Source organism: Rissa tridactyla, chromosome W, assembly GCF_028500815.1.
Source record: "Rissa tridactyla isolate bRisTri1 chromosome W, bRisTri1.patW.cur.20221130, whole genome shotgun sequence".
Lineage (NCBI taxonomy): Eukaryota > Metazoa > Chordata > Aves > Charadriiformes > Laridae > Rissa > Rissa tridactyla.
Genome location: NC_071496.1, coordinates 7554083 through 7574148, shown reverse-complemented (window position 1 = coordinate 7574148; position 20066 = coordinate 7554083). Strand labels below are relative to the sequence as shown.

At 43.8% G+C, this 20066-nt stretch overlaps 1 protein-coding gene across 1 annotated transcript in view; it reads right to left on the bottom strand.

Annotated features, from left to right (window-relative positions):
• LOC128902117 (spindlin-Z) overlaps positions 1-20066 on the bottom strand; it is a 108036-nt gene that overhangs the window by 39760 nt on the left and 48210 nt on the right. The window contains exon 2 of the mRNA XM_054184508.1: positions 4486-4711. Within this exon, the coding sequence (XP_054040483.1) occupies positions 4486-4537 (52 nt within the window). The 5' untranslated portion in view covers positions 4538-4711. The remainder of the gene's footprint in view (positions 1-4485; positions 4712-20066) is intronic.

Sequence of the window (20066 nt, the reverse complement as noted above, 5' to 3'; positions counted from 1 at the left end):
ATACTGCACCAACCGAGACACCCTGGTTCCCATCCAGAACCTGATTCGTTGGCTACAGAGCCAAGGAGTGATCAGCAAGACTCTCTCACCCTTTAACAGCCCTATATGGCCAGTGCGAAAGTCTGATGGAGGCTGTAGATTAACAGTAGACTCTGGTGACCTGAATGAAGTCACACCACCACTGAGTGCTGCTGTGCCAGACATGCTAGAACTGCAGCATGAACTGGAGTCCAAGGCAGCCCAGTGGTATGCTACCATTGACATGGCTAATGCCTTTTTCTCTGTTCCTTTAGCAGCAGAGTGCAGGCCACAGTTTGCTGTCACCTGGAGAGGCATCCAGTACACCTGGAATTGACTGCCCCAGGGGTGGAAGCACAGCCCCACCATTTGCCATGGACTGGTCCAGACTGCCCTGGAGAAGGGTGGAGCTCCAGAACACCTGCAATACATTGATGACATCATTGCATGGGATAACACAGCAGCAGAAGTTTCAAGAAAGGTAAGTGTCAAACCAGGACAGTAAGAAAATAATAAAGATTTATTAAAGATTTATTTATAAAGAAAGGCAGTTTTGCACGAGACATCCAGTTCTTGGGAATTAAGTGGCAAGATGGGCATCGCCAGATCCCAATGGATGTGATTAACAAAATAACATTTATGTCCCCACCTACTGACAAAAAGGAAACACAAGCCTTCTTAGGCATTGTTGGTTTCTGGAGAATGCATATTCCAGGTGATAGTCACATTGTGAAACCTCTCTATGAAGGGACTTGAAAGAAAAATAATTTTATGTGGGGTGCTGAACAACGACAAGGCTTTGTGCAAATTAAACAAGAGATTGTGCATGCAGTAGCCCTTGGACCAGTCCGAACAGGACGGGACATTGAAAATGTGCTCTACACCGCAGCCGGGGACAATGGCCCTACCTGGAGCCTCTGGCAGAAAGCACCAGGGGAGACTCGAGGTCAACCCCTAGGATTCTGGAGTCGAGGCTATAAAGGCTCTGAGGCCAACTATACCCCAACTGAGAAAGAAATCTTTAGACATTGCTGAATGAGAAAAGTGGCCAATACTCTATCTCTGACTCATGGATGGTGGCCAATGCTCTGTGGGGATGGTTAAAGCAGTAGAAGCAGAGCAACTGGCAGCGCAGGCGTAAAACCATCTGGGCTGCTGAATTGTGGCAAGACATTGCTGACCAGCTAGGAAAACTAGTTGTGAAAGTACGCCATGTAGATGCCCACATACCCATGAGTCAAGCCACTGAGGAACATCAAAACAATCAGCAAGTGGACCAGGCTGCTAAGATCTTCCAGACAGATTTGGACTGGGAACATAAAGGTGAACTGTTTTTAGCTCAGTGGGCCCATGACACGTCAGGTCATCAAGGAAGAGATGCAACATATAAATGGGCTCCAAGGGGTGGATCTAACCATGGGCGCTGCTGTGCAGGTTATCCACGATTGTGAAACATGCACCTAAATCAAGCAAGCTAAAAGGTTAAAACCTCTCTGGTATGGAGGATGATGGCTGAAATATAAGTATGGGGAGGCCTGGCAAATTGACTGTATCACACTCCCACAAACCTGCCAGGGTAAGCGCTACGTGCTTACAATGGTGGAAAGAAGCACCGGATGGTTGGAAACCTAGGCCGTACCCCATGCCACTGCCCGGAATACCATCCTGGGCCTTGAAAGGCAAGTCTTGTGGCGACATGGTACTCCAGAAGGAATTGAGTCAGACAAGGGGACTCGTTTCAAAAACAGTCTTATAAGTAATTGGGCCAAAGAACATGGCATTGAGTGGGTATATCATATCCCCTATCATGCACCGGCTTCTGGGAAAATTGAGCAATACAATGGATTATTAAAAACTACCCTGAAAGCAATGGGTGGTGGATCTTTTAAAAATTGGGACAAGCATTTAGCACAAGCTACCTGGTTAGTTAACACCATTGGATCCATCAATCGAGCTGGTCCTGCTCCATCAGACCTTTTACATATTTCAGATACATATAGAAGGGGATAAAGTCCCTGTGGTGCACAAAAGGAATATATTAGGGAAAACTGTTTTTTTCCTACTTCAGGCAAAGGCAAACCCATTCGTGGGATTGCTTTTGCTCAAGGACCTGGATGTACTTGGTGGGTGATGCTGAAGAATGGAGAAGCTCAATGTGCACATCAAGGAATTTTAACCTTGTGTGAGAATACTCAGTTTTGAGCTGTATGATGTTAATCGCTACATAACGAAAACCCCAATACATACACACACACAAAAAGATTATAGAGTTGGTTATGCAGTCTCCTAATAACCAACCTAATAGGCTACCTGATACACTCTTTCCTAATATGTATCTATAATTAGGAAACATACAGCAGATAAGTCCATCCCATATAAGTTTTTTTCCAAAAAGTAATAAAGGCCAACTACCCACAGCCCATGAAATATGATCAGCAGAAGAAGCAACAACAGCAAGGTCAGAATATATATATATTCAAGAATATATATCCAGATATTGAAAGCTGACAACACCCAAGGCTAGACAACGACTAACTATGTCAAGAGTTGAGACTGACCAAATGTATACGACTTGGAGACATGTATCAAAAAGACAGTGATACTACATTAATCAGATATGAGGATAAATTAAGGACTCCTCAGTTAAGATTAAACAAACTTCATACAGAAAAAAGCCCTAAATATTAACTGTTGTGTAGGGATATTAAAAAGCAAAAATGTCATCTAAAGAAATCTGAGTATCAATAATAATGATTTTGCATGGTGCAAAATGAAGGTGCTAATTATAGTATAAAATATAATAAAATAACAATGGAAAGTGTGAACATCTAAAATAAGCCTTTTCTTTTTTTAAGAGGAGAAATAGTGAAAATTTCTACTCAACACGTAAAGTAAAAATACCTATTTTCATTCACAAAAATCACCCTCTACATAAAGTTCACACTGTGATACCTCAAATCTGCTGTAATGCTATCGTTCATTGCATATCACAATTAGATTAATGTTTAGAAGTCAACCATACTGATATTAAGTACCAGGTCAAAGCCTACTTTCTTTTCTATTACAAATGAAATTCTCCTTCCACAAATACTCTGGTGGTATCAAGAAGATACCATATCAGTTTGCTGAATGAAAAGTCATTGAAGCAAATGTCTAAAACTCTGCACTGGGTTTCTTCTTTAAAACCATCTATTAAAAATGCTTTCAGGAACTATCTTTGAAATCGCTAGGTGTTTCAAATGAGTGATAGCAAACTAACATTAATGCAAGCTAGTCACAAGTAAAAATGCTTTTGAAGTCTGGTTTTGAAACCAAAAGGTTTCAAAGAGAATCTTCCAATATCAGTTGCTTCACTTCTGAATTAATTGGGTATTTAAAAGCACCACAATGGACTATCACTTGAGTATTTTAAAAATTAATTGAGCTTTCCCAATTTTATGTTAAACTGATTTGATTTCATGAGGTTGTTTGGAAAGCACCAATAGACGATGGTCAGGGTTAGATGATGTGCTGCACCATTTGTTTACAAAGTTTTTCGCTGTGCAGGTCACTAGCGAGTTTTGCAGTTGTCCTGGTTTGAGTGGCATCATTTCCCCCTGCCAAAGAACATGAAGTAATTCCAGAAGAGAGAAAACAACTACCAAGAAAGTTACATTACTCAGCTAAATTCAACTAAAAAGCAAATAATTAAACAGAGGAATGAATGAACAGCATTCATCCACAAAATGCTGGACTGTAGAATTTTTAACTTGCAATTGATAATTTCTAGTCCCTGTCTTGCACACTAATCCAAACAATGCACAGCTAAACCAGTCTGGCTTAGTTTATACAAGACCAAATACCAGCATACAAACAATTCTTGACTGGTAACTTGATTTTTTGTTGTGTCATTGCTGATAATCCTTACTACAGAGTCGACAATATTTACTGACATTCATTAGTCTATTGAGCTGCAAAACTTCAAATTAGCCTAACCAGTCATAAAAGGCTAAGTGGTTACTCATATTTTGAGTTTCTTCAAATAAATAATTCTTTAAAATACTTTGACTAGTTATTTCAATTTACAAAACACACAATGTAGCGATAATCTCTGTGTACATTTAGAAAAACCTTTCTGAAGTGTTTTTGAGATGCTCTTTCACAATTACTATCTGATCAATTTCTATAAAATCATTAAAAATTTTACAGCAAGTTATAAATATATGGTGAATGCCAGCCAAAACCAGTACAACTTCTTATATGTAAGTTTGTACAGTTTAATTAAATTTATGTATATCCTTTCAATTCCAGTTTCTATAATGAAAGCAATAATTCTTACCTTAAAAAAAAAGACAAAAAAACCCCCACAACCACAAACAGTAACACCTTCATAAAGCCATGAGTACATAAGAAAATCTATAAAATAATGACATTTTTTTACCCACTAAAAAACAACAAACAAAACCCCCAAATTCAGTAACACCTCACCTGCATCAGCTCTGGACCGCTGACCTGGCGATTTTCCAAATGGGGTCTTCATTCATCTGTGTTTAAGTGAGCAGCAAAGCTGCTAGACTAGGGTGAAAATCCGGTTCTTCCACACTCCCAATATATCTTCTTACTCTTGTAATATAACAGCTACTTATTAATCCACCATCCAATCACCAATATGTTCTTCCTCAAATACAGGAGAAGCACTTTCAATTATAACACTCTGAAAAACAAACCAGAAAGTATAGTCTGATTTGAGACCTGGTTAAAATAAAAACTGAAGTGAACAAAATATTTTTTCTTTCATGCTCAGTGAGAAGTCTCTTCATCTTCTGTTATTCTGGACACATTCAGTAAACAGAGGGCAGGTAGGCAAGAAGACAGACAAATATTAAGGCTCATACTTTTCCTCATATTCTCAATGCAAGTTCTGTATCAGATCAAAGTCATCCACAGACAGATACACATAGAAAAACTTCATAAAAAGACCTCAACTTTGCTTAGTATAGGGAAGAATGACTACTACTTTAAAAACCCTGCCTGAAAGCAGAAGAAACTGCACTACCTTCACCAAAGGTAAAGCACAAACCAACTACTTCCATTTGTTAGAAAACAAACCAAAATGCTTCACACCCGTATATCAGAACTCCTTTTCTACAGATACATTAAAAAAACTGCAGAAAAATTCTTAACACTGAAAAGGCAAAAAACCCACATCCTATTGCAACACTCAAACTACCAATTTGTTAAGTTATTAGTTTATAGAAGATCTGCAAAAGTCATTGGTGATTCGCTACACCTAAATTCAGATTCCTGAAACATTTAGTAATCGCATTCCTCTAGACTGAGGAGATATGGGAGGACAATGCTTTAAAGTCTTTTCCAAGATTTAAGTTACAGACACCTAGGGTTATCACCTAAAATTTTGAAGAATTACAGATCAACTATTTCACACTAATGTTTCTGGACAGCAAACATTTCTCCTAATTAATCCATTCATTTCAATGCTGCACATGGCTAAACCAACAGGTTAGGTCAGCTCATCCTTTTAGCCTGGTTTCCTTAAGAAATGTGATTGCTGTAATCATGTTCTCTGGAATCTGTCAATCATTGGTGGCCTTCTCCCTTTCACTTTTTTTCTTCCCAACAGCAGCTTTGGAACCTACTGTTAATTTTGACAAAAAGTTAAAAAACAGAGGAATGCCCCTAACTAGTGACCCAGCTGTGGGAAAAGACGTACCTTACGTTCGTGACTTACTGAACAACTGAATATACAAGGATATGCCTTGAGGTACAGTACAAGTGCTATGCTTAAACGTGCATTTATATCTACTAACACTGCCAATTCTTCCATGAATCACATCCACTAACTCCTAGGAATATTAGATCAATGCAGAGGAATATTCCTAGGAATAAAGAGCAATAGAGACACAAACAAAATTAACTACTAGTTCCCGGCGTTTCTAGTTTAAGCCAGTATTTGGCAATTTGTAGTTTTTTGAAAGATCTGTGCTATATTTGGAAGAACTAACTTTTTACACATTCAGTCAGGAAGCAATAAGAATTTGTGAAATTAAACTTAAATATCCATTTAAAGGAACATAATTTTTTCCATATTTCATCTCTTCCTGAAATCTACCCGTTATATACACAGTAATGCTGAACAGTACCAGAGGAACAATATTCAAGGTTTAAAACACATTTGAAGAAAAAATAGGAAGCAATTAGCTTGCCTAACTATTTTACTAGAACAAACAACATTTTTTATGCCAAAGACATCAAAAATATTTCACTATAGTTTAAAATACACTTACATATTCAGTCTCACAAGGACTGTGCACACATGCAAGAGAAATTAACTTTTTTTTCTCCAGATGAGATGAGAGATTATGGTTTAGAGAGAATCAACTGTAATCCAGCATTATACTTTTATACTAAACAAACAACAAAAAAAACCCAACCACACACACACGGAAAACATCAGCACTTAATTAAAATACCCTTTTCTGGTAAGCTGTTGACTTGTCATCCAGGAAGTTGCAAATATTTCATAACATCTATATATATTTTATATGTGGGTGTTTTTTCAGATTTCCAATCCATAGCTCCCAGAGTCCAATGCTCTCTGACCAGGCTCTTTTATATATTCCATGCATGGTGGGCGTGATGTTTAATATCAAATTTACTTTTTTGAAGACAGTTGATGTTACATGGGATTTCTGATTTAGCAGAGTGATCCAGCAATATACCCAAATCACAGTACAAGTTTAAGTTTCACTTAGCAAAATATAGCAATTGCAATACACAGTTCAATCACAATACCAATGTGATCCCCATTACTGGTCTCAATAATGTGCTCAACGACACAATGCTGGGCATCCCCAATCACCGAGAAGGAATACATGAGTTGAGACAGCTCAAGCCTGTTGCTCCCTTCAAAATTCTTTTGTTAGTTGTCTACTTTTTATACTATATGTTGGACTGAGCCACCTACTCACTCCTCCCATGTTGCTCTGGCTAACTGTGGTGGATTGACCCTGTCTGGACACCAGGTGCCCACCAAAGCCATTCTATCACTCCTCTCCTCAGCTGGACAGGGGAGAGAAAACATAACGAAAGGCTCGTGGGTCGAGATAAGGACAGGGAGAGATCACACTCACCAATTACTATCACAGGCAAACCAGACTTGACTTGGGGAAATTAGTTTAAGTTATTACCAATCAAATCAGAGAAGGGTAATGAGAAATAGAACCAAATCTTAAAACACCTTCCCCCCACCCCTCCCTTCTTCCTGGGTTTAACTGTACTCCCGATTTTCTCTACCTCCTCTCCCCCAGAGTGGCAGAGGGGGGATGGGGAATGGGGGTTGGGGTCAGTTCATCACACGTTGTCTCTGACACTCCTTCCTCCTCAGGGGAAGGACCCTTCACACTCTTCCCCTGCTCCAGCATGGGGTCCCTCCCACAGGAGACAGTTCTCCACAAACTTCCCCAACATGAGTCCTTCCCACAGGCTGCAATTCTTCATGAACTGCTCCAGCATAGGTCCCTTCCATGGGGTGCAGTCCTTCAGGAACAGACTGCTCCAGTGTGGGTCCCACCACAGGGTCCGAGTCCTGCCAGCAAACCTGCTCCAGCATGGGCTTCTCCCTCCAGGTCCTGCCAGGAGCCTGCTCCAGCTCACAGCCTCCTTTGGGCCCATCCACCTGCTCCAACATGGGGTCCTCCACAGGGTGCAGGTGGATATCTGCTCCACCGTTAACCTCCATGGGCTGCAGGGGGACAGCCTGCCTCACCATGGTCTTCACCAGACTGCAGGGGAATCTCTGCTCTGGCACCTGGAGCACCTCCTCCCCCTCCTTCTTCACTGACCTTGGTGTCTGCAGGGTTGTTTCTCACATATTCTCACTCCTCTGTCCAGCTGCAATTGCTGTTGCACAGGGGTTTTTTTCCCCCCTTATTAAATATGTTTTCCCAGAGTCTCTACCACCGTCACTGACTGGCTCAGCCTTGGCCAGCAGCGAGTCCATCTTGGAGCCGGCTGGCATTGGCTCTATCCAACACTGCTTCTAGCAGCTTCTCACAGAAGCCACCCCTGTAGCCCCCCACGCCACCAAAACCTTGCCACGCAAACCCAATACACTAACTCAGGGAGACATTCACACTCTTTTAACGATATCTGGGAGAAACATTTATACTACCAGTTGATCCACTCAACTGTTATAGCTGTTTATCTAAAAGTCAGCTTTGTAATGTGCTTCTGACATACTAAGTAACAATAAGCCATACTGTTAAGGAAGAATGGAAATTCCTTGTTAGAAGGATGTATGTAAGATGACTTATTTTGAGGGTAATTCTGTTGACAGCACTAGAGTTTAGTATTTGAGCAATTTATAATGAGAAACTGCTAAATCACTTCAAAATATTTCAGTATGACTTCTGAATGTCTGCCTTTTTAATAACAGTTTAGTGAACCAATCCTAAACCACTACTTTGTTCTTTCATATAGCAAATAAAACACAGGTAGCTTTTTTTGATCCTGTCACACCACGACAGATCCAAAGTGACACATCCAGAACACACTATAATAGCCTTTACAGACTACCAGTATCTTTGAGAAATGCATCACAGCCTACCAGTTAGGAACTGATTGCCCCCACACCTCACTGCACAGGTCACCAACAGCTCAGTTGCAGGTTTCATTTAAAGAACATTCTTCTGATTAGTCATCAGCTACAACTACTCACCATTCCAAGTGTTTTGCTTACAAAAAAAATAATATATTCAGTGTGTTTTCTTTCTTAGGTCAGAACACACTTATGAAAAATAATGTGCAAGTTCAGTGAATACTTTGTATGATACTGTTCTAATTATTTTGGAGTGTTTCACACAAGAAAGGTTAAATGATGGATTAAAACCAGCAAGGCCTACAAATTGTCAGTCATCATACTAGTTTTAGTGATAATAGTACAATCATGCTATCAGGGTAAGGAGGAAGACACAATATCGAGACAAGAAAATAGAACTATATTTGTTTTTTTCAGCATAAAGGCAAAAGAAGGAAAAAAACAGCATGTACGCTCAGAGCACAGATTATGCTCTGCTCTCATGAGACCCCACCTGGAGTACTGTGTCCAGCTCTGGAACCCTCAGCACAAGAAGGACATGGACCTGTTGGAATGGGTCTAGTGGAGGGCCACGAAGATGATCCGAGGGCTGGAGCACCTCTGCTATGAGGACAGGCTGAGAGAGCTGGGGTTGTTCAGCCTGGAGAAGAGAAGGCTCTGGGGAGACCTTATAGCAGCCTTCCAGTACCTGAATGGGGCCTACAGGAGGGATGGGGAGGGACTCTTTATGAGGGAGTGTAGCAATTGGACAAGGGGTAACAGTTTCAAACTGAAAGAGGGGAGATTTAGATTAGATATTAGGAAGAAATTCTTTACTGTGAGGGTGGTGAGGCAGTGGAACGGGCTGCCCAGAGAAGCTCTGGATGCCCCATCCCTGGAAGTGTTCAAGGCCAGGCTGGATGGGGCTTTGAGCAGCCTGGTCTAGTGGGAGGTGTCCCTGCCCATGGCTGGGGGGTTGGGACTAGATGATCTTTAATGTCCCTTCTAACCCGAACCATTCTAGGATTCTATGAAATATGTCAATTGAAGGGATTTCTTGGTACGTAATATTTTGATTTCCATAACTCAGTTCAGAATTGCCGATATACATTTCAGCTGAAGTAGTATAATGGTTTTGTCACTAACAAGTTGGATGAGGCAGGTCTGTTATTTAGATTCCCTAATTCTCATCATATGAATAGAATGGGTGACCCTATGCAAGTCTTTTGTACATCCCCCTCCCCCAATCAATGTTAATTAATTAATATCTCCTAAATAACAGGGGGGAGTGTATGAAAATTCAGCCACTCAAATGCCAAATCTGCATGAAAGTATCCTACAGACTCATCTGGCATATCAATTACTAAGAACTTTTTTCCCTAACACTAGGATTTAGTAGGAGTAGTAACATCTGACATCTGGGAAGAGAGATTATAGTAAACTAGCTCTGCGAACACAAAAATTATTTACAACTGACAACCACAAAGAGCAGCATATTTCAGTGATGGATTTATCAGTTGACAGACCCCAAATCAAGCACGACTTTCCCTCCCCTCTGATATCCTCTACAGCTTTTCCTCTATCCATAGATTTATTGTTATTTGCCTAGAAGTATACAGAAACAAGCAGTACTAGTATACAAACTCTGTGTGTGTATATATATATTTATATATAAAAATAAAATTGCAAATTACATTTACTCTGTGTGGGAAAGTAACGGAAGATGGGCGAGGAGGATTGTAAACACGCTCAAGTGACTCGCACCTGGGGTATGGGAAACACATATATCACACTAATTGTTGTTCAGTCTTATGTGCTTGCAAGTAGAACATCTGCACTTAGATAACAGAAGTCTGTGATGGACTCAGGGACACCTTATCTAGCTGCTTGAGAATCCCGGCCTGTTGTTGAAGAAGATCAAAGCACAGTGGGAAAACTAGGCCTGCTTGAACCCTTGAAATACCAGCAAGAACAGGGAGTCTGAGCTCTCACTCTCTCGCTGACAATGACTCTCTCTCACTCCGCGGTGCCTGCGTCCCCTGCTTGCACACCTCTGCCCAGGTATTGCTTCGGAGATTCCGTGAGTCGTGAGATATTGAGATTAAACTTGTTCTTTGTCTTTCATCCATGGTTTTGTGGTTGTTCTTGCGTTCTGCCTGCATTGGCTCACACATTTGGCATAGTCAGCAGTTCCGGGAACACCCATGCCATGGCTGATAGAAAAGTTAGGAACTGGGGAGCCCACTATGGTGACTCCCCCTATTTCGGGATGGCCCAGCACTTAGCACTGGAACCCCATGGCCACTTTCCTGTCTAAATTGGCTCCGACGGAGGCATGGCCTGAAATAGATGACGGGGCGGTGATTACCCCCCAGACAATTGAAATGGCTATGCCTGGGTTGCCATGGAAAGTGGCATCGGATTCTTCTCGCAAATTAGAGGGGAGATTGGGATGTCTGTTAACTACTGGACTTAGAGCTCTTGACCTTGAAGCTGTTGCATTACATAGTAAAGTGAGAGAGTTGGAAAAGGAATACAGGAGTTTACAAGATGAAAAGGTGATCACACAAGAAGTAATTACTGTTCAAGCAGAGCAGTGCCATGAGCTGCAAGATAATATAGAACGGTTGGTAGCGCATATCGTTAATAAACAAAGGGAAAATATGGGAAAAGTAAGCTTTCGATTTCCCAAGTTCGTGCTCTCACCACAAAACGGTCATGGGATCCTGAGGAATGGGATGAAAATATTTGGAGTGAATCCTCAGACTCTGAGACTGAGTTTGAATTCGATGCGGACTTAAAAAGCAGGGAGGTGGTGGAAGCATGACCCCTCATTCAAGTGAGGGGGGAGCAGGAACAAGCAGACAGGGGAGTGCAGATCACGCGTACTGACACTCCGAAAGAGTTAAGGGAATTTTTAGAGAGTTATCAGCAAAAGAGTGGGGAAGGCATACTGGCATGGATTCTGCCAGCTTGGGATAGTGGAGCTGCAGCTATTCATTTATCAGTAGGTGAAAAAGATTTATTAAGCCCTATCCCCATTCATGATCAGATACCAGGATATGCTCAGCTGCAAAATGTCAGAGGTCCTGACAGGCAAGACATTATATTATTGCACCTGTGTTGTATCAGGGGCTGCGTGCAGCAGTTTTAACAGCATATTCAGAACTTGTTGAATTAGTTTTGTCCCTCGGAAACTGGTGTGCAACCGAGAAAGGTATTAATTTGGTGCAGTAGATGGGGATGGCTCATGTGTTGGTTACAGGATGCAATCCGGACACTGTAGCGGTGACGAGAAGTATCAAAATGCAGTTTTTGAGAGGAGCGCCTGCCTCACTAAATCCCTTGATTATACCAGCAGTGACAAATGCTATGGGTACTGTAGGTGCCCTAGGAAATACCTTGAGGGAAACTCAGTCTGTGATTTCAGGACCCTCTGTGTGCGTGGTGAATAAAGGAAAGCCGACAAAACAGAAAGGAGGTACAGCACGGGTGACCAGGAAACAAAAGCGGAATGATTTTGTACAAGCTGTTATCCCACGATTGGAAATAGGTGGGATCACAACATCAGAAATGTTTCCCCGGTGGCAAAAGTTAGCATTTATGCAAAAAAGCCGACCGCCCCCAGCCCCACCACCAACTCCGCGCCCACCCCCTGCCCTGCCTGACACCTCAATGCAAGACATGACCCGGGAACAAAAGCAATATACTTTACAAGTATTGCCTCAGGGATACAAACACAGTCCCTCCATTTGCCACCTAATGATAGCAGCTGATTTAGCAGTATGGTCGGGTACTGTTACTGTTTACCATTATACTGATGATCTCTTGATTATGGCAGAGTCACAACAAGAAAGTGAAGCAGCTGCTGAATTGCTGAAAGTGCATTTGCAGGACCGAGGGTGGGCAATTAATCCAAAGAAAATACAGGGCCCTAGTGCTACTGTACGATTTTGGGGAAGAGTTTGGCATGGACAGATTAGAGAAATATCAAATCAGGTACAGCAAACAGTCCAGCGATTTCTTTTACCAATCACCGTAAAACAGTTACAGATCTTTTGTGGACTTTTTGGGTAGCGGAGGACTTTTATCCCACATTTAGCGATATTAACGTGCCTTCTGCAGAAATTAACTAGGAAGAAAGCTGTCTGGCAGGGGACCAAGCAGCAACAAGAAGCCTTTGGTGACTGCAAAAATGCTTTGACTGAGCATGCACAATTATACACTCCTAAGCAAGGATATCCTTTTGAATGAGAAGTAACAATTCCAGACGATACAGTCTCGGGATTGTGGCAGATGACTGGGATGAAAAATCAGAAAGAACCTGTAGGATTTTGGTCCAAGGCATTACAAGGTTCCCCTATATATCATAAGCCAACTTCTCTTACTTTACATCCTTTGTTAATATCAGATTCTCAAGTTCTTGTATTTCAGGTGACCTCGACAAATACCTGTGCCATATCTAGAGGAGATAGCACTGGAACGGTGTTAGTGGTGTCGCAAACCCAACATCAAATTGAAGTTCAATCTGAAAAAGCAGAAGCCATAGCTCTCCAATCTGTTTGGGCAGTTACCCCACATCAGGTTATCAAATATGGAGTAATAATAGCTGGAGCTGGAGCAACGCTTCTTTATCACTGGAATAACTACCTTTTAAAATGCCTTGGAGAGAGCAAAAAACATTATAAATGCAGTTACAAATCAAGGAGCAGCTAGCTACACTTGCAGTTCAAGTTTTTCTTTGTCTAAAGGATATACTACTGGACAGACACTCATTCTCATCTGTAGTGCTTCATATAGCAAGAAGTTATTTTCAAACAAATAAACTGACAAAGAAAAACTATTTTTGCTTGCATCTGAACATGTAATAAGAAAGCAAACAGGTTTCTAACTGACTACAAATAATAAAACTGTAGAATGGTCAGCCTTTAAAGATCATCTAGTTCCAACCCTTCTACCATGGGCAGGGACACCTCCCACTAGATCAGGTTGCTCAAAACCCCATCCAACCTGACCTTGAACACTGCCCAATGATGGAGCATCCACAACTTCTCTGGGCAACCTGTTCCAGTGTCTCACCATGCTCACTGTAAAAAATTTCTTCCTTATATGCAATCTAAATCTACATTCTTTCATTTTAAAACCATTGCCCCTTGTCCTGTCACTACAAGCCCTTGGAAAAAGTCTCTCTTTCTTTCATATAAGTCCCCTTTATATATTGAAAAGCTGCAATAAGGTCTCCTTGCAGCCTTCTCTTCTCCAGGCTGAACCCCAACTTTCAGCCTTTCTTCATAGCAGAGGTGTTCCATCCCTCTGATCATCCTTGTGGCCCTCCTCTGGACCTGCTTTACAAGGTCCGTGTCTTTCTTGTACTGGGGGCCCCAGAGCTGGATGCAGTACTGCAGGTGGGGTCTCATCAGAGCAGAGTAGAGGGGAAGAATCACCTCCCTCAACCTGCTGGCCACGGTTCTTTTGATGCAGCCCAGGATACGAAAGGCTTCCTGGGCTGCAAGCACACATTGCCGACTCGTCCAATTTTTCATCCTTCTCTGCAGGGCTGCACTCAGCCCTGTCCAGATGCCTCTGTAGAGCGTTCTTACTCTCAAGCAGATCAACACTCCCACCCAATTTGGTGTCGTCTGCAAACTTACTGAGGGTGCACTCAATCCCCTCGTCCAGATCATTGATAAAGATATTAAACAGAACTGGCCCCAATACTGAGCACTGGGGAACACCACTGGTGACTGGCTGACAACTTGATTTACCTCCAGTCACCACAACTCTGGGCCCGGCCATATTGCCGTTTTTTTACCCAGTGAAGAGTACACCTGTGCAAGCCATGAGCAGCCAATTTCTCGAGGACAACGCTGTGGGAAATGGTGTCAAAGGCTTTACTAAAATCTGTTGTATACGTGCTGCGTGATGGCACTCAAGATGATCTGCTCCATGACCTTCCCAGGCACTGAGATCAGACTGACAGGCCTGTAGTTCCCCGGATCCTCCTTCCAGCCCCTCTTGTAAATGGGCGTCACATTTGATAACTTCCAGTGAACTGGGACATCCCTGGTTAGCCAGGACTGCTGATAAATGGCTGAAAGTGGCTTGGTGAGCACTTCCACCACCTCCCTCAGTACCTTTAGGGTGGATCCCATCTGGCCCCATAGACTTGCGTGTGTCTAAGCGGTGTAGCAGGTCGCTAACCATCTCCCCTTGGATTATGGGGGCTTCATTCTGCTCCCCATCCCTGTCTTCCAGTTCAGGGGGATGGGTAAAGGCAGCAGTAAGAACTTCATTAGAGTTGGTATTATAAAATAGTATTTTAATGAACTTGCTTAGTATTATAAGTTTCAGGGGCTCAATGACCACACTCCTAACTTCTGAAGAATATCGTCTCACAAGACTAATTTTCAGAACTCACATACTACATTAGAAAATTGTAATGAACACACCAGTAGAGAGAGCATGAAAGCATAGGATTCTTACCCTCCCCCCAAGTCACAAAGCACTTATTTGTGTTTCAAAAATTTTATTGTAGGTAAAGTACAAAACCCATATTATTTCCTCAGAAATATAGAATAGTTTTTAGCTTAGTCTGTAGCACCCTTATGCTTACATAGATGGTTACTGTGGGAGATACAAGGCATGGAAGTTAAGTGTGTTTTTGTCAGCATTACAGCACCCATCTGTCAACAGACTTGAACAAAAAAGCCAAGGATTTTTCCACCTTCTATGGAAAAAGAAAGCTGGGGAGGGGCTGTTTGCAAGGGCATGTAGCGATAGGACGAGGGGCAATGGGTTTAAACTAGAGCAGGGCAGGTTTAGATTAGACATTAGGAAGAAGTTCTTTACGGTGAGAGTGGTGAGGCACTGGAACAGGCTGCCCAGAGAGGTGGTGGAGGCCCCATCCCTGGAGACATTCAAGGCCAGGCTTGATGAGGCTCTGAGCAACCTGCTCTAGTTGAAGATCTCCCTGCTTACTGCAGGGGGGTTGGACTAGATGACCTTTAAAGGTCCCTTCCAACCCAACACGTTCTATGATTCTATGAAAAAAACCCTGCAAACAGGAAACCCAAGCGCAGAGTTATTACATTTGACACTGAGATCCTGGACAACTGCTCTAAATTACGGGAACACCACACTATATCCAATTCAAGGACCAAGAGTTTGGAGATATTTCACTAGCGTCTACACCTTTAAAACCTTTGTATTACTGGGAGAGAGATCAGTTTTGAAGTTAATTCTAAGCACCCTACAATGAAGGGCAGAATGTTTGTCTCAAACATTTACAGAAGTATACATCACATTCTTAAGATAAATCACAGAATCACAGAATCTTCATGGTTGGAAAGGACCTTTGAGATCATCGAGTCCAACCAAACAACCTACAATCTCTACCCTTCAGAGCATGCCCTGAAGTGCCACATCTAGACGTTTCTTAAATACCTCTAGGGATGGTGACTCAACCACCTCCCTGGGCAGGCTGTTCCAGCACCTGACCACTCTTTCAGTAAAGTACTTCTTCCTAACATCTAATCTAAACCTCCCCTGCCGCAACTTCAGACCATTTCCTCTGGTCCTGTCATTATTCACCTGGGAGAAGAGGCCACCACCCACCTCTCTCCAACCTCCTTTCAGGGAGTTGTAGAGGGCAATGAGGTCTCCTCTCAGCCTCCTCTTCTCCAAGCTAAACATGCCCAGCTCCCTCAGCCTCTCCTCATATGACCTGGTCTCCAGACCCCTCACCAGCCTGGTAGCTCTCCTCTGGACGTGCTCCAGCACCTCAATGTCCCTCCTGTACAGAGGGGCCCAGAACTGAACACAGTACTCGAGGTGAGGCCTCACCAGTGCCGAGTACAGAGGCACCATCACTTCCCTGCTCCTGCTGGCCACGCTATTCCTGATACAAGCCAGAATGCTGTTGGCCTTCTTGGCCCCCTGGGCACACTGCTGGCTCATGTTAAGCTGGCCGTCCACCAGCACCCCCAGGTCCTTTTCTGCTGGGCAGCTTTCCAGCCACTCTTCCCCAAGCCTATAGCGTTGCTTGTGGTTGTTGTGACCGAAATGCAGGACCCGGCACTTGGCCTTATTAAACCTCATACAGTTGGCCTTGGCCCATCGATCCAGCGTGTCCAGGTCCCTCTGTAGAGCCTTCCTACCCTCAAGCAGATCAACACTCCCACCTAGCTTGGTGTCATCTGCAAACTTACTGAGGGTGCACTCAGTCTCCTCATCCAGATCATTGATAAAGATATTAGAGAAAACCGGCCCCAAAACTGAGCCCTGAGGGACACCACTGGTGACCGGCCACCAAGAGGATTTCACCCCATTAATCCCAACTCTCTGGGCACGGCCATCCAGCCAGTTTTTAACCCAGCAAAGAGGACACTTGTCTATGCCATGATTCGCCAGCTTCTCCAGGAGAATGCTGTGGGGGACGGTGTCAAAGGCCTTACCAAAGTCCAGATAGACAACGTCCACAGCCTTCCCCGCATCCAGAAGGCGGGTCACGTGGTCATAGAAAGAGATCAGGTTGGTTAAGCAGGACCTCCCCTTCCTAAACCCATGCTGTCTGGGTTTCTTATCCACCTTAAGATAAATAAAATCCACATATGAAAACAAGCATAAAATCTGAGATTTCAGAAATGTTTTCCAGCTCAAGAACACAAGTGCCACATCACTGAAATTGACTATTAAATTTAGCTGTCAAGAAATTAAGCACTGAAGGAGGTAAATTTTTCCCAGATATCAAGAAGTACTTTTTTTGAAAGTTTAGGTATCTAGAATTGAACCTCTACTTCTTAGGAGCATACCAAGAAAGAAATTTTTCATGTAATTCTAAATCTTACTGCAATCAAAGGACCAGCACTGGGTCCAGTCTTGTTCAACATGTTCATCAATGACCTGGATGAGGGGACAGAGTGTGCCCTCAGCAAGTTTGCTGATGACACAAAGCTGGGAGGAGCGGCTGACACACCAGAAGGCTGTGCCGCTGTACAGCGAGACCTGGACAGGCTGGAGAGTTGGGCAAAGAGGAACCTAATGAAATTCAGCAAGGGCAAGTGTAGGGTGCTGCACCTGGGGAGGAATAACCCCATGCACCAGGACAGGTTGGGGCCTGACCTGCTGGAGAGCAGCTCTGCAGAAAGGGACCTGGGAGTCCTGGTGGACAACAGGATGACCATGAGCCAGCAATGTGCCCTCGTGGCCAAGAAGGCCAATGGCATCCTGGGGTGCATTAAAACGAGCGTGGCTAGCAGGTCCAGGGAGGTCATCCTCCCCTTCTACTCTGCCCTGGTGAGGCCGCATCTGGAGTACCGTGTCCAGTTCTGGGCTCCCCGGTTCAAGAAGGACAGGGAACTACTGGAGAGAGTCCAGCGGAGGGCTACAAAGATGATCAAGGGACTGGAGCACCTCTCTTATGAGGAAAGGCTGAGACACCTGGGTCAGTTTAGCCTGGAGAAGAGAAGACTGAGGGGGGATCTTATCAATGCTTATAAATATCTAAAGGGCAGGTGTCAAGAGGATGGAGTCAAACTCTTCTCAGTGGTGCCTGGTGACAAGACGAGAGGCAACGGACGCAAGTCAGAACACAGGAAATTCCATCTCAACATGAGGAGGAACTTCTTTACTTTGAGGGTGGCAGAGCACTGGAACAGGCCGCCCAGAGAGGTCGTGCAGTCTCCTTCTCTGGAGATATTGAAAACCCGCCTGGATGTGTTCCTGTCCAGCCTGCTCTAGGTGAACCTGCTCTGGCAGGGGGGTTGGACTAGATGATCTCCAGAGGTCCCTTCAAACCCCTACAATTCCGTGATTCTGAGTTCCAGCCAGAGCTCCCTGTTCAGCCAGGCCAGTCGTCTTCCCCACTGGATCGTCTTTCGGCACATAGGGATGGCCTGCTCCTGCGCCTTAAAGATTTCCTTCTTGAAGAATGTCCAGCCTTCCTGGACTCCTTTCCCCTTCAGGACTACCTCCCAAGGGACTCTGTCAACCAGGCCTCTAAACAGGCCAAATTCTGACCTCAGGAAGTCCAAGGTAGCAGTTCTGCTAACCACCCTCCTTACTTCTCCAAGAATTGAAAACTACCATTTCATGATCGCTGTGCCCAAGTGTTATAGTTTGAGGAACCCACAGCCATTTATTGTCGTTTAGACAATTATTCTACCACCCAATGACCCCTCCCCACCCGGAAAGGGGAATCGGGGAAAACACAAGGAAACCCAAGGGTTGAAATATAAACAGATTTAATAGGATAAGACTAAATAATTAACATTAATAACACTAAAGAACCAATATTGATCCCAATACCAATATAAAATATACAAAGATTATACTCAGCCAATTATATCAGTAGGAAGCTGTGCACTCCCAGCAGTGGACAGCAAATGCCGGACACTGCGAGCGCTACAGCTTCGGGAGGAAGGGAAGGCCTCGGGGGTCCGGCACTGGGGCAAGAAGTTCTCAGGATTGCAGCCATCGAGGAAGAGAGAGAACTTCTCATCAGACTTTCTAATTTATATCGAATGTGACGTTCATGGTATGAAATAAGCCTGTTGGCCAGCTTGGGTCAAGTGCCCGGGTAGATCTCCATCCCCTACCTCCACTAAGATGGCAAACCGAAGGACCTTGCTAGCACACCGTCCCTCACACATTGGCGTGCTGCCCCCAGGCATATCTCTAGCGAGCCTGGTTTTATCCCTTTCCCCCTTCAAATCTAGTTTAAAGCTCTTTCAATGAGCCCTGCTAACTCCTGCGCAAGGATCCTTTTCCACCTTTGAGGCAGGTGCACCCCATCTGTCACCAGCAGGCCTGGTGTTGAGTAGACCGACCCATGATCAAAAAAACCCAAAATTCTGTCGGTGACACCAGGCTCAGAGTCAGGTATTGATCTGCTGGGCCTGCCTGTTTCTTCCCTCATCATCCCCTGCAACTGGGAGGACAGAGGAGAACACTTGTGCTCCTGATCCCTTAATCAGTTGTCCCAAGGCCCTGAAGACTCTCTTGATTGCCCTTGGACTTCTTATTGCAACTTCATTGCTGCCTACCTGAAAAAGCATGCTAGGGTAGGAAGTTTTCTCATCACATCTTTAACCCGGGCCCCAGGGAGGCAATAGACTTCCCTAAGAAGTGGATCCCATCTGCATATCGGGCCTTATGTTCCCCTCAGGAGAGAGTCACCTATGACAATAACTCGTCTTATTTTCTTTATGGAAGTGGTTTTGACACAGTAGAGGCCAACTTAACCTTGGCGACACCAACCTAGATGAACCATTGTCCTCGTCATTGTTTGATTCAACTTGCAGAGCCTCATACTTATTATGCAAGGGCACCTGGGAAAGCGGGGTAGTCACGGAGGAGACACGCCTGCTGCACCGGGCAGGAACTTGTTGCCATTGCCCCCTATTCCTTAAGTCACCATGTTCTGCTGGGTAGAGAGAGGATAGGGAATCCTCCGTATCATGTGTCCTGTCTGCAT